General features: G+C 56.3%; 1 protein-coding gene across 1 annotated transcript; it reads right to left on the bottom strand.

Moving 5' to 3' along the window:
• Positions 1–636: 636 nt before the first annotated feature.
• On the bottom strand, positions 637–6,806 carry FNDC5 (fibronectin type III domain containing 5). Its single transcript, XM_047082372.1, has 7 exons — positions 6,599–6,806; positions 5,649–5,664; positions 4,851–5,022; positions 4,153–4,351; positions 3,721–3,810; positions 1,544–1,677; positions 637–675 (listed from the first exon to the last, which is right to left on the bottom strand). The coding sequence occupies exons 1-7, from the start codon at positions 6,804–6,806 to the stop codon at positions 637–639; spliced, it is 858 nt and encodes a 285-aa protein (XP_046938328.1).
• Between the last annotated feature and the right edge of the window lie 7,154 nt (positions 6,807–13,960).

Raw genomic sequence — 13,960 nt, 5'->3', positions numbered from 1 at the left:
CCGTCCAGGTCTCTTTCCTACCTCGTCTTCTTAAGACTGCAGACTAATTATGTTAAGGGTCAAAATAAGGGCCAAAGAAGACAGAGGCTGCAGGCAACCAGCTTGGGGAATTCCTCTGCCCTCTGGAGTGAAGCCCTTCCGTCACATTTTCCAAAGAGACAAAACATAACATCTTACACACTCGCAAAGTTGTGCATCACACCGCAAGTCCTTGATGGCTGGATCCAGGAAAGGCTTGCTGGCAGCCGTGCTCCTGCCCTGTGGCTTTCCTGAAGGCTCTCAGTCTGAAAGACACAGCTGAAGTCAGTCTAGGTGCTTGTCATCTCCCGGGAGCTCTGTGCATTGTCTCAAAGAGGAAGCCAGTCCAGAAGAGGCGAGGAGGCAGAAAGAAGGCTGTGTCTCATGCAGCTTTGCCTTTTCCAGAATGGGGCCAGGCCTTTTAGTTTTGTGGCTTGTTTATTTTTTGCAGATTTTGGGTTCACAGTTCGGTTTCCTTCAGCAGACTAGGATGGGGAAGAGTGCCAACGGTGCGGCCGGCTGTGCCTCCCCCCATCCGCAGTCCTCCCCGTCCGGGTGCCCATGGACCCGGGGACAGCAGAGAAGAAAAATGAAATCCTTCTCCCTGCAGACAGGCAGTCATGCTTCGATGATGTTCACCGAGGGCTTGTTTGGAAACTGGGAGGAAAAAAATGAGAGAAGCAGCCAGGGCTAATTGAATAGACTTCTTGCAAGGTTGGAACTAGAGAGAGGACACGAGAAGGAAGGGCTGCAGCCTAAAAGCCAGGCTCTCGTCCCACGTGGAAGGAAAGGAGTGGCCCTGCCCGCGTGCCTTGTCTCTCTGCCTTCTTAAACCCAGCCTTCGGCCTCACTCGCTTAGTGGCCAAGACTGGGTGCTGGGCCCTCGGCCCCAGGCCCCCTGTCCACCCCCGGCAGGGCCATCCCGCCGGCCGTTTCTCGCGCATCCTGCGGACCTGCCTCTGAGCGCAGCCTCAGCCACTGACATTGTTGAGGTGCTTCTGGAGATGGGGGTTAAAAAGAGGCTTCAGGAAAACGCGGCAGAAAGAGAGAAGCCAAGAGAGAGGACAGTAAGCCAGGGGGTGTGAGGAGATGGAGGGAGGAGATGTGGAGAGGGCCAGATGTTTGTTGGATAATCATCGTCAGAACCATGACATCTCTCACTTCTCCACCGTCTCTTCTGAGCTGCTCAGAGCGAGCACTGAAAAGGTTCTCATATCTGTTTTGCAGAAGAGGAAACGAAGGTACAAAGAGGTGAAGTGCCTGGTCAAGGTCACACAGCACAGCAGGAGCAGAAATGGGCCTAGAACCCCCTATTTGCGTGGTCCCACACCAACCGAGAATTCTGCCCTCCCCGGTCACCGCATCTGTTTAACCCCGCTGGCCCCTACAGAAGGTCCAAAATCGATGTGCTATGTCCCGTGTGTCACACAGGCAGGGGCCAAGCGTGGCCCTACCCAGCTGCAGCCACGCTGGGACCCGAGCTGAGCCCAGGGGCTGCCCACCCAGGTCCGAGACTCCCTCTCACCTTGCTGCGGAGAAGACCTCCGCCCTGGTGCTCTGGTGTGCTGGTTTCCGACGCACTCTTGGTCTTCTCCTTGTTGTTATTGGGTTCGTTGTCCTTGATAATGTCATACTGGCGGCAGAAGAGGGCGATGACGCCTGGGAGGGGGGCAAGAGAGAGCAGTGAGAGGCCAGAGCTCGAGGCCCGCCTGCCCGCTTCATTCCCGCTGGCATCTGCTGGGCCCCTGTTAGATACTGAGCTCCAGATGGCCTCTCCCCTGCACCACTGCACCTGTCCCCCACTAAGCCAACCCCTTTGCTGCCGCTGGGCTGATCTTCCTATGACACTCATCTGATCCCACCTTCCCTGCATTCAACCTCGGACAGCTCCCTTTTCCCCTTAGGGGAAATAGAAACCGTAACATTCGCTGAGCATGTGCCAGGCCCCGTGCAGTATGCACTGACTCGGCCGATGCCACCGTCCTCACAGCGCCGGGAGGGTACCTGTAATTACCCTCCCCAGGTTACCAGTGAGGACGCCGATGCAGAGCGCCTCGGCACCTACTCCAGGTCCTGCGGTGGCGGAGCCGGGATGCACACTCCAGGGCCTGCGCTCTGCTAGATGTTCATTGTTAGCAAACGAATAAGACGTGAACGTCATAGTTTTTGAAAGTCAGATACTATTAAGGCAGCCAACTCCAGTGCTGGTAGGTGTCTTCTCCATTTTTACCTCTGTGTTTTATTTATAGTGCTATTTCTTGATCTGTTTTAGATACTATCTTTTGACTTTCCACCATGGTAGATACCCCGCTTCCTTCCCCACGATCCTAACAGAATCACATCACAATCTTGGGTTAGTTCACCATGTTTATATTGTTACGGTTATCTAAATACTGTCTGTGCCCAGTCTAATAACACACCATAAACCTCTTTTGTAAAATCCTTTGTGTTTTTTGGTCCTTTTTCTACAAGTGCCTGTTTTTTGTTTTTTTAAGTTCTTATTTATTTTGAGAGAGAGAGAGAGAGAGAGAGAGAGCTCAAACAGGGGAGGGGGCAAAGAGAGAAGAAGAGAAAATCCCAAGCAGGCTCCAAGCTGTCCGCGCAGAGCCCGACATAGGGCTTGATCTCATGAACTGAGAGATCGTGACCTGACCCGGAATCAAGAGTCAGACACTTAACTGACTGAACCACCCAGGTGCCCTACAAGCACCTGTTTCTTGATGTGCCTACAGAACATTTTTTCCAAACACTTCTCAATACAGCCTGTCCTCTCAACCACCATGCTAATGCAGATTTGGCATGGTGTTCGAGTCCCTCAAAACAGACTCCAGCCTACTTTAGAGCCTCACCGTCCTTTACTGTCCCCTTTCTACCTTCTCTCTTGGGTCACAGCTGCACTGAGCCAGACTGAACTCAATTTGTTTCTTCTACACACTGTCATCAGAACACTGTTCCTTTTATTGGCTGCCTGGTGAACTCCTATTCATCCTTCAAAGCTCAATCCCCATGTTTCCTCCTCTCTGCGTTCTTCCCGATTTCTACTCCTAGCCCCAGAATTAATTCCCTCTCCTCTGCCCTCATGTGATGGCACTCATCACACTGAATCACAGTTAAGTATGGGCCTCCCAGACCCGGTTCCTTGCAAGCCCAGGGCTCTCCTTAGTCACGACTATAGTACTACTATCTGGAATGGGATGGCCGTTCAGAAAATGCTGGTTGAGTTAAGTACAAAGATGACGTTTGTTCTTTATCCTCAGGTAGCTCACAGACAATTGGGAAAAGGGAGAGACATGAGCCCAACTACCTCATCTAAGAAAAGCTAAAGAGAGGGAAAAGCGGTGCATTGTGGGAACAAGATGCAGGATGGCCATTCTAATGGATGGACCGGAGACCCAGCAACCCAGAAGGAGGCATGAATGCTGCAGCCAAGGCCAGAAGGCAAAGGGGCTGTGGATGCGTCCACCCCAGGAGCCTGAACTACTCCTGAGGGAGGGAAGGCCAAGTGCTCCAAGGCAGCTCTCAATCTACTAAGTTTTTTTGTGAGAGGTCAGATCTGGCCGCCAGAGCAGGACTTTGAGGCTTCTCATGTTATCTCTCAGCTGCCTCCAAGCCCCCACCCTTCGCTCCTGTGAGAGAAGGGGTCTGGCCAGGGGCCTTCATTCCCCGGAAGTCGAGTGAATTAGAGCTTGGAGGCAGACTCACCGGCCCACATGAACAGGACCACCACGATGATCAGCACCTCGCCGGTTCGCAGCTGTTGGCTCCTCCCCATCTCCTTCATGGTCACCTCATCTGTGGGGAGGGGGACACTAGGTCTGAGGCTCCGTTCATTCCCAGCCACCCCTCTAGGGCCAGGCCCAAGACCTTAAGTGCTTATTTCTATAGGTGCCCAGATATCTAACAAAAAGAGATTTGAGAACATGCCGATGGCTCCTTGGGGCAGCAGCAACAGGGCCTTGACCCAAAGCTGAGAAGCTATATCCTCATTGTTTGGGGACTAAGGTCCCCCTGGGGACCTCCTCTCTCAGGTACTGCTTTACTAGGCAGCAGGGTGTGGGCAGTGGGGGAGGAAACGGGGTTGGCGCTTTCCTCAAGCCTCACCCTGCATCCCCCCCAACAGTGCCCTGGGCCTGCCTTTGTTCTTGGCCGCCATCTTCTCAGCCTCACGAGGGGTCTTGAAGAGCACTGGCTCGCTGGCTGGGCTCTGGCCCTGAATGGAGATGGCCTGCACGTGCACAATGTACTCGGTGTCCTCTTCCAGGTCCCAGAGGGCGCACGAGCGGGTGGTGGTGTTCACCTCCTGGATGAAGCGCAGCATCCGCACGTCCTTCTTCTGCCAAGGAAAATGCCAGGCCCGCTGCTGTCAGCGCCCCGTCACCGACCCCACTCTGCCCACCTCTCTGGCGGTGACATGGGCTCACCCAGCTACCATGCTTTTATAAATAAAGCCTTTACACACATAAGCTTCCTCCCCGATCCCCTCACCTCCGCAGGGAGCTATCGTTATCTCTGTTTCCAGATAAGGAGACTGGGTGCTGAGAGGTTACAGAAGTTGCCCAAGACGGTCTCCCCAGTGAAAACTTGAACCGGGCCCCAAACCTCGGTCTTATGTTTAAGATCAAAACCAGGCTCTTGATTCCCAGATTCCAGTCAAAGGCCCCTGAGCCCTCCTTACTGATCCGTTCCCCGCTGGGGTCCCCATTCCAAGCCATATGTGCAATTCTTCTGCCGGTCCCTCTTGCTCCTTGTTCCTTTCTATTTCTGCACCCCCTCCCCCCCATCCCCTGCTACTATCTTGATGTGTTCTTCCCTCCCAGACCCTCAAGGGTTACCTGCTGAGAGATGGCAAATCCGATGACAACCTCATCCTCCAGGACGTCCCAGCTCACCACTGCAGAGTTGGCCTTGAGGTGCCTGACAGTGACATTCACTGGGGCCGAGGGGCTGTCTGGGGGTGGGGAGGCACCTGAGCCTGAGCACCCCCTGCTGTGGGGCCCAGGCCCACTGTCTCATAAGTGGAAACCTGGGGAAGGCCACACAGTGGGGAAGGAAGAAAGCAAGGCCTCCATGGGGCTGGCACATCTCAGTTCATCAGTGGTTGAAGAGCCAGGCCTGAGAGGCCCCAGGCTCCTCATGTCCAGGATGGGAGTCCCCACTGGTCACACTGGCCCGATCAGCAGTCCAAGTTAGAACTGACAGGCCTGGGCTAGGGCCAGATCTAACGGAGGAGTGGAAAGAGGTTGGGGGGTGGGGGCGCTGGTAGGGCGGGGGGAGGCATAGGTGGCCAGGGTTGCAGGTGCTGAAAGTTAGTCTGATGAAAAGCAGTCAGAAGGACTCCCAGTCCAGTGCTCTTTCTATAATACCACATTGTCAAGTGACCTTGAGGAAAGGAGAAAGACCCAGAGGTCGAGAAGAGCCAGGCCAGGGTGAGCCCTGGGTTGGGACTGAGGATCACAAGAGGAACCCCCAGTATTGTAGTGACCCAGGATCCAGACAGAACGAAGCCCGGGGAGGGGTCTATCTAGGTGAGCCTCTTCTCCACATTCTGCCAGCCTCGAGAGGCAGGTAGGGAGGTGGCAGGGGAAGACGGGGTCACGCAGAGCACGTTCTCTGGGGAGAGTCAAGAGTACGGGTGGGTCAAGTCTTCTGGATATGGGAAAAGGGTGAGAGGGGGTCAGTCAAGAAGGGAGAGTGACAGGATGGTGGAGGTCAGGGAAGGAAGAACCTCTCTAGGAGAGGGGCCGTCTGTCACACAGCCTCTCTGTCTCCCAAGGGGCAAGTGCGGCAAGGGGGACACCTGGCCCTGACCAGCACCCTTCACCCCACAGAGAGGTGGACCTGAGGCCCAAGGGGCTGGGCCTGGGGCGACAAAGCCAAAGTGGAGATAGAGACAGAGGGACACAGACAGGTGGCAGCAGACACAGAACCAGAAAACAGACAAGTGGGCTATCAGAGACAGACGTAGAGAGGAAGCAGAGAGAGAGAGAGAGAGAGAGAGAGAAAGCACTGAGCCACAGAGAGATGGGTAGAGGGACAGATGAGCGAGGCGCCAGAAGCCAAAGGGACAGATACAGAGCCTGGGGAGAGCCTGGGCTGGGTTAGGATGAGGCCGGCACACGGGGCAGGCCAGACAGTGACTGCAGTAGGCTCAGGGGTCCATCCCGCCCACCCAGAGCCCTAGGGTGCCAGTCCCCATCCCCCTCACACATGCTCACGCAAACTGGGACCCCATCCTGCTCCGACCTGCAGAGTTGTCCTGCAGGGCTTTGGGGACAGGGAGGGAGGCCCAAGGTTGGGGGACTGGTGTCCTCGGCTGCTCCCCGGGCCAGAGAAGGGAGCTCAGCTCAGGCACCTGAGGCAAAGGCCTGGGGTCAGGGCAATGGGATGAGGGGACCGGGGAATCACAAGACCCTAGACCCCAAAGACCCCAGGGCTGGGGTGGTGGGCAGGGGCTGGAGGACGGGCCTGGGGGTCAAGAGGTGGGGAAGAGGCCGGGGGCAGGGAGGCAGGAAGGGCCCCGAGGACTCCCGCCCGCCCACCCGCCCGCCCCGCGCCGAGCCCCCCTCCCGGGCCCCCTTACCCGCCTGCACCAGCGCGAGGCAGACGCAGCCCAGCCACAGGCGGAGCGCGGCGCGGGGCGGCCCGGGGCGCATGGCGGCTCGTCCGGCCGGCCCGCCCGGGGCGGCGCAGGGGGACGCGGCTCCGGCGCCCGGCGGCCGCTGGCGCTCGCGCTGCGGCCCGCGGCCCGCCCGGCCCGGCCGCCCCGCGCCGCCCCGCGCCGCCTGCATGTCGGCTCCGCGGACAGCGACTCCCGCGCGGCGGCGGCGGCGGCGGCGGCGGCCGCGTCCACGTCGGGCGCCCGGGGGGCGGGGCGCCCCCGCTGCGGGGAGAGGCGCGGGGCGGGGTGAGGGCGGAGGGCGCCCCCACGCCCGCCCCCTCCCGGCCCGCCGGCTGCGCGGGGCTCCCACCGCTCGCCCGCGCGCAGCCCCTGTCCCCCTCCCCCACCCCCCCAGCACACGGCCCGACCTGGCCCCTGCCCTGCCCTTCCCCAGGGAGAGGGAGGACGCGCGCCCCGAGACGCATATCGGTGCCCCCCACCGCCCGCCGTGGCCCGCCCTCCCTCGGCCTGGGGGTCCCCATCCCTCACCCCAGACCGGAGGCCTCGCAGGCCTGGACAGACGTGAGCCGAGGGGAGTGTCACAACAGGGACTGGGGGGCCTAGAGTGCCTAGTAGGCGCTGGGGTGCATTCAGTAGGTGCTCAGCGTTTCACCGTGGCGGAGAAGAGGGTGCTCCGACTCACTGGAGACCTAGCTCTGTGACCCCGGCCGGCCAGTCTTTCCCCCTTCTTTGGACCTCCATTTTTGACCTCCATGAGAGTAACAGCCCGCACCTACTAGGTGCCAGACACTGTGCCGAGGGCTTGACTTGGGCGATGCCCCTTGCTTCTCACTGAACCCCTTAAGGAGTGCTCCGCGGCCCCCGTTTTGCACAGGAGACTGCAGCTCAGAGGGGTCACTTGACTTGCCCCAGGACTCACAGCAGAGCCAGAATTTGAACACAGGCTGATCTGACTCCCCACACGTGTGCTTGACTCGATTGTCTCCCCACCCGGAGTGAACTCACCCACCCTACCATCCCTGAGATCCTACAACTTGCCTGTGCTAGCTACTCCCCAGCCAGAGAACAATCTGGAACAATCTCTTCCCAAGAGCGGGTGAGGGAAAAGTAGCTCCAGCCCCCTCCCCCACCATTCTAGCCTGGCTGAGTGCTGTGAGCAGTGAGTGAGCTAATGACTCTAAAGTGCAGGGGGCTTTGGAGACTTGGCAAGTAACCACAGTTAATAAAGGGCATGGATGGCTCCTTCCTCACCACCCTGGGGACACCCATATGCCTCCCGCTCTCTTCTGCCCAATCTACCCCTTTTCTCTTCCTGAAGAGGCAGAGAGCTGCCTTTGCCCTGCACCTGCTACCCTCTCCCTAACAAGGGGACCTCTGGAACAGCAAGCCTCGAGGGAAGCCCCCCACCTTGTGGCACTCTCCACCCTGAGTCCCAATCAGAGAAACAAGGTTGAGGAGGGCGGCATAGACCAAGACCCTAGGCCCCTCAACAAGGAGGCGGTCCCACACCTCCAAATGAGTCTCTCTCCACCACTCCGAAATTCCACCATTGGGGGGCATTCCTTTGGGTCTTAAAGACCTTCTGGTCTTCCCCCAGGCTCCAGGGGAAGAGCTAATCCTTTTTTGAAAAGGGCCACTTTGCAGTTATCCCACAGAAGGTCTTCGAAATCTCCCTCCACCCACCATCTTAGATGGACAAACTGAGGTCCAGAGATGGAAAGAGCTCCCCGAAATTCACACAGTGGGTCAGGAGGAGCAATGGAACTTTCCTCTCCTAATGCCCACCCCAGGACTCCTTGCTGACCCTCAAGTTTCTGTGGGTCACCAGGATAGGAAGGGGCTCAGGGATTCTTACTGAGAGCGAACTGAACTGGCCAGCCCATCAGTACCGCCAGACTTGCTCTGCTTGGCAGACTGAAACCCCCCAGCCCCATCTGCTTCCTCAGCCACATACCTTGCGCTGGGGTGAGCTTCAGTTGGGACCTCCACCTGTTTGGGGCAGGAGCCAAGGAACCAAAGCACCTCTATCTCCTTTCTCCTCTCTTCTCTCCTCTCTCTCCCCCCAGCAGCTGCTTCTGCCCCACCCCGCCTGGCGCCGCCCCACCAGCTGCAGCTTGGCCCCTGGGGACCCCCCTCACCCACCAGGCAGGAAAAGACAACCCGGGGCCTGCAGGAGCAGCTGGAGTCTCCTTAGGCCTCATCGCAGGAGCCAGCAGGAAGGAGAGGGGTCAGTTAGAGGTCACAGAGTTTTCTCCTGTCCCTGATGGGGAGAAAAGGCGAGAAGGGAGAGGGTCCTGGTGGGGTCTGGAGTCCAGTCTAGCGCAGCGGGAGGCGGGGCGGGGCGGGGCGGGGGGCGGGGGGGGGTCTCAGCGCCACCTGCTGGCCTCTCCAGGTATAACCCCGGGTAGATGTAGGGCACTGGGAGGGGGGTGATGGCTGTGTCTAAGGGTTTCAGAGGGAGGGGGAAAGTGGTTGGAGGAGAGCGTGAAAGGCAGGGAGGATTTGGAGAGTCGTGCCTGTGGAGGTGCAGCCTTCCCAGGCCCCATGATGCATGGGGTGCTTGGGCATTACCAGATTCAGGGAAAAGTCTTGATGCCTGGAGTGGAAGCAGGGTAGGGGGTGGCAAGAGTTGGGAAGATTTAGAGCCCCCCCCGGCACTCTTGGGAGGGGCCCAGGACCAATGATTTATGGGCACTATCTATACCACCATCTCTTAGCACAGGACTAAGTGCAGTAAGCACTCAATAAATGTTTGTTGAATTTGTGGGATAAAATTGTTCTCCTAACATATATCTAATGAGCACCTATTATGTACCAGGCTCTGTGCAACATTCTGTAAATACAGCATTGGAAGTATGAATGAATGCATGAGTGAGAATCTGGGTGGGGATTGAAGGATAAGCCTCTGTCCTCCCAGGCCGCACTGGTCTCCATTTGGAGGACTCCACAGACATGTCCTAAAGGGCTGGCTAATCATGAGGACTTGGACCCTCCTGAGCTGCCCAGAGTCCTAGCACCTCACCCAGACTGCAGGTGCCCAGCGCAGACCCGCAGGTAATCACTTAGAATGGGAAGGCTCCTCTTCACAGCCTAGAATGGTCATGGCCCTAAGGGATCTCCCTAGATACACACACCCCAAATCACAAGAGGAATCAGAAGGGCAGGAGATGGCTTTGGGTACACAAAGAATCAAGCACCTACCAAGAACTTGGCTTTTTGTCCATGTTATTCTGAGTTTTAGGCTGGCACATGTTACTAGCTCCCGTTCCAGATCAGGAAGCTGAGGCTCAGAGAGGTGTGAGCACCTGCCGTGGGTCACACAGCCAGTGAATTAGGGAGTCTGCTACCTCCTCCCTTCACCCGTGGGGGCCCCTCAGGGCAGGAATCCTGGACCAGGGTTCACTAAAGGACACACATTTTCCTTCCCTGGAGGGCCTGAGGGGGCTTGCTGCTCACAGAGGCAGTTGCTAAGCCCAGGCCCAAGATCACACCAGGGAAGGGGCGCACCACTCACCCAACAGTTTCCACATGCTGGCACATTACACACATAAGAGAAGCTTCTTTTGAATCCTCACAACCCTGAGATGTCAGGATTGTCATACCCATTTTATAGATGAGGAACCTGAGGCTTGCCATACAAGTGGCTTGCCATACAGCTGGGAGACCCTGGTCCTGCCTGTCTAATCCCCAAAGTCCCTATCACAGCAGTGGTGACACCAGCCCAGCTCAATGCTTCCTGAGTGCCTGTACCAGGCCAGCCTGGGCCTGGGTGCTGAAGGCCTAGTGATGAACCAGATCGGGCCTGGTCCTTGAGGAGAGCCCAGGGTAGAGGAGAGATACACATTTAAAAGTCAGAGGGAGGGGGCCTGGCTGGCTCAGTCGGTAGAGCTTGCTACTCTTTTTTTTCCCTTTTTTTGAGAGAGAGAAGGAGAGTGTGCAAGCGGCAGAGAGGCAGAGAGAGAATCCCAAGCAAGCCCTGCACTGCCAGCATAGAGCCTGATATGTGGCTCGAACCCACAGTGAGACCATGACCTGAGCCGAAATCAAGAGTCAGATGCTCAACCAACGGAGCCACCCAGGAACCCCAAGCTTGCTCCTCTTGATCTCGGGGTCATGGGTTCGAGCCCCACATTAGGGGTAGAGATTATTTAGAAAAATAAAATCCTAAAAATAAAATAAAATAAAATAAAATAAAATAAAATAATATCAGAGAGAACACTACCCTCTGGACCTGGAGGCACCAAGGGTCTAAAGAGGCCAGAAGAGGGGTGCCTGGGTGGCTTGGTTGGTTAATCGTCAGACTGTTTATTTCAGCTCAGGTCATGATCGGCGTCATGAGGTCAAGTCCTGCATCTGGCTCTGAGCTGGGTGTGGAGTCTGCTTAACATTCTCTCTCTCTTTTTCTCTCTCAAATAAATAAATAAATAAATAAATAAGTCAGAACAGAGCATTAATTTAAAAGGAAAGCAGGGAGGGCTTCTGGGAGGAGGTGATGCCTGAGCTTAACTAATCCTGAGAGTCAAATGGGGATTACTCAAATGAGGGGGAACAGGCAGAGAGAAAAAGGAATCTTTGGCCCCGAGGCCGGGGAGAGCAAAGTGTTCATGTTGGGGGGAAGCAGGGGAGACGGAGGAGGATGCAGAGAAGGGTGGGAGGAGTTGCTATGAGCTCTGGGCTGTGACAATGGGAACAGGAAAAACAGCCCTGGATCTGGAAGACTGTTTCAAGCTGCAACAGAGGTTGGGCTAGGGAGGGCTTTAAGATTTTTTTTAAAAAATGCTTATTTATTTATTTTTGACAGAGAGAACATGAATGGGGGAAGGGCAGAGAGAGGGGAAGAGAGAGAATCCCAAGTAGGCTCCACCCTGTCAGCTCAGAGCCCGAAGTGGGGCTCGAACCCACGAACCATGAGCCCATTGACCCGAGCTGAAATCAAGAGTCCACTGCTCAACCGACTGAGACGCGCAGGCGCCCAGGAGGGCGTTATTCATCCAACAAATATGTATGAACACCTATAGGTCCTGGGGACACAGCTGTGACCAGGATGACAAGATTCCTGCCCTCGCGGATCTCACATTCCAGTGGGAGAGACAGGCAATAAACAGTGAGCTAATGACTAAATAAAATACCTTCAGAGACTCCCCTGGGCTATGAAAACGATGCAGTGATGTGGTAGGGAATGGCTGGGTGGGGTAATGTTAGGTAGTGTGCGGCAATGGGCTGGCCGAGGTGTCCTGGTTGGGTAAAAGAGACGTCCTCAAATCTCTTCTTCGGAGTCTACGAAGGAACTGACTCCCATCTCACCACACCCAGAGAGGTTGAGAATCTTGCGTAGCCTCACACAGCCAGTCAATGACAGCCCCATGCCTCAAACTGCCACAAACCCTAGGGTCCGCTTCGCCTTTGGAGACAGGTTCTCAGCTACAAACTACAGTCCCCAAGATCCCTCAAGAGCCGTGAGGCCAGAGGCCCTGTTGTAGGAGCCCGGATGTAGAGGAGGCTGCAGTAGGAAGTGAAGGCAGCTGGAGTAAAACTTCTTCCCCACTAGGGAGGGGTGGAAGGACGAGAGCCTGGGAATCAGATAGCCCTTAGACTCCAACCTCTGCTCAACCTTGACTGTCTGGGTGACCTCAGGTACCACCATCTGAAGTGAGAGTCCAAGGTTCAAGGGCCTACCCACCTTTCACATCCCAGGTACTGGAGGGTATGCCTCCGCCTTCAGGTGGTTCCGCAGAGCCAGGAAATGGCCAGCAGAGGGCGCCTCATTGGCCATCGTGAAGCCAGTGTTGCCCAGAACAGAAAAGGCTCTAGGAACCAAGAGCCCTAACTGGGGGGAGGCTGTCCTGCTTTACCCCCGAGGCCAGCTCCCAGGTGCACAGACCACAGACTCAGCAGCCAGGCAGAACGTAGGTCTTGCTGTCCCTGCACCGTGCACAAGTCACTGACCTTTCTGAGCCTTGGTTTCTTCATCTGTAAATGGGCCTAACAATCATGCCTGCCTCACAGGTTTCTGTGAGGAGTCAGTGAAGATCAACCCCATAAGGTCTGATCTACAGGGGCTGCTATTTTTATTAGCAGTAGTGGTAGTTGTATCTTTAAGCTCCTGACTCAAAGGGTATCCAATCAGTGGTAACTATGACAATGACAATGATGAGGATAATGATGGAGGACTCAGTCACTTTATTTTCAATTTCCTAAGCAGGGAGCACCAGCACCTACCCATCTGGGATGCCTCCAGTGACAGGGAGCTCACTATCTCCTCAGCAGCCCATTTTCACTGTTAGAGCTCCTCCTGCTGAAAAGTCCCTCCTGGATGACGCCCCCGCCCAACTCATTACTCAGGGTGACCTGGCTGGCCTGGCCTCTGAATTCAGGCCCCCTCATCTCTGAAGGGTCTGTCTGAGAGGCCCATGAGGTCGAGGAGCCAGGACCTCAGCAGCTGGATTGCTGCCTTTGCTGGAAAGGTAGGGAGCTCACAAGTGAACCCAGGTAGCTTCACCAGCAAGAGATTCCTGGTGGTTCTTGTTGCTGTTCAGAGTTCCTTTTCTGCTGACTGGGAGAAGTGGAAAGAAAGCCCCTGCTGTCCCTTGGACCTTCCTTCAGTCCCCATTCTCAAGAATGGCTGGATGCTGGAGAGGGCATCCGATGACCCAGAGCCACAAGTCCAGGAACCCTGGCATTCTAGTTGGGAGGCCTCAGCTCCTGCCCCACCTCCTGCCAGGCCTCCTCATCTGTATTTGTGGGTCCCAGGGAAGTGCTCATGGGTCTGGCACCAACAGGTGTGGTGGGGAGGGCAGGAGTCAAACAATGCTGGACTCAAATCTTGGCTCGGCCCATGCCTTCTCTGGCAAGTCCCCCACCTCTCTGAGCCTGTTCCCTCACTGGGCACCCGTCTCAGCATGGCGTTGTGGGGAGTATGTTCTATGTGAAAAGGAAAATGCAGTACCGGGAACATAGTAAGTATCCACTAATGTAGCAGGGGGTACAGAAGTGCCTCATGTCTCCAAGACCCTCCTTGTGCCTGAGTGGGCCAAGGTGGCTCTGGGAGTGGGTTATGCCAGGCACGATCATATCCTGATCCATTTCTCGGTTAGCGGGCACCTTGTGCGTGTGCCTGCGTGTGCAAGGGCGCACTTGTGTGTTCACAAGGGGGGATGGGTGTGCACACATGTGCATTGGGTGTGTATGCATGTGCAAGCATGTGCGTGAGTATGCATGTGTATGTGTGCTTGTACCTAAGGCTGTCCATCCCGGGGATTCCCAGGGCACATGCCTACTTGCAGGTGCCGGTGCAGAATCCCTGCACTGATTCAGGAGACCCCT

The sequence above is a fragment of the Lynx rufus genome, unplaced genomic scaffold (genome assembly GCF_022079265.1).
Source record: "Lynx rufus isolate CCGP_SWC_20201006 ecotype Redwood Valley unplaced genomic scaffold, mLynRuf1.p SCAF_2, whole genome shotgun sequence".
NCBI lineage: Eukaryota > Metazoa > Chordata > Mammalia > Carnivora > Felidae > Lynx > Lynx rufus.
The sequence above is the reverse complement of the archived record's forward strand: the minus strand, read 5'-3'. Positions and strand labels throughout refer to the sequence as shown.

Bases quoted from the DNA above. Each gene is read 5' to 3' on its own strand.
- FNDC5 (XM_047082372.1), bottom strand. From the start codon at position 6,806: ATGCAGGCGGCGCGGGGCGGCGCGGGGCGGCCGGGCCGGGCGGGCCGC. The intron at 3,811-4,152 runs GCAGGCCCAGGG...CCCTCCCCACAG, and splicing joins GATGGCGGCCAAGAACAAAG to ATGAGGTGACCATGAAGGAG. The intron at 676-1,543 runs GTGAGAGGGAGT...TTTTCCTCCCAG, and splicing joins GAGGTCTTCTCCGCAGCAAG to TTTCCAAACAAGCCCTCGGT.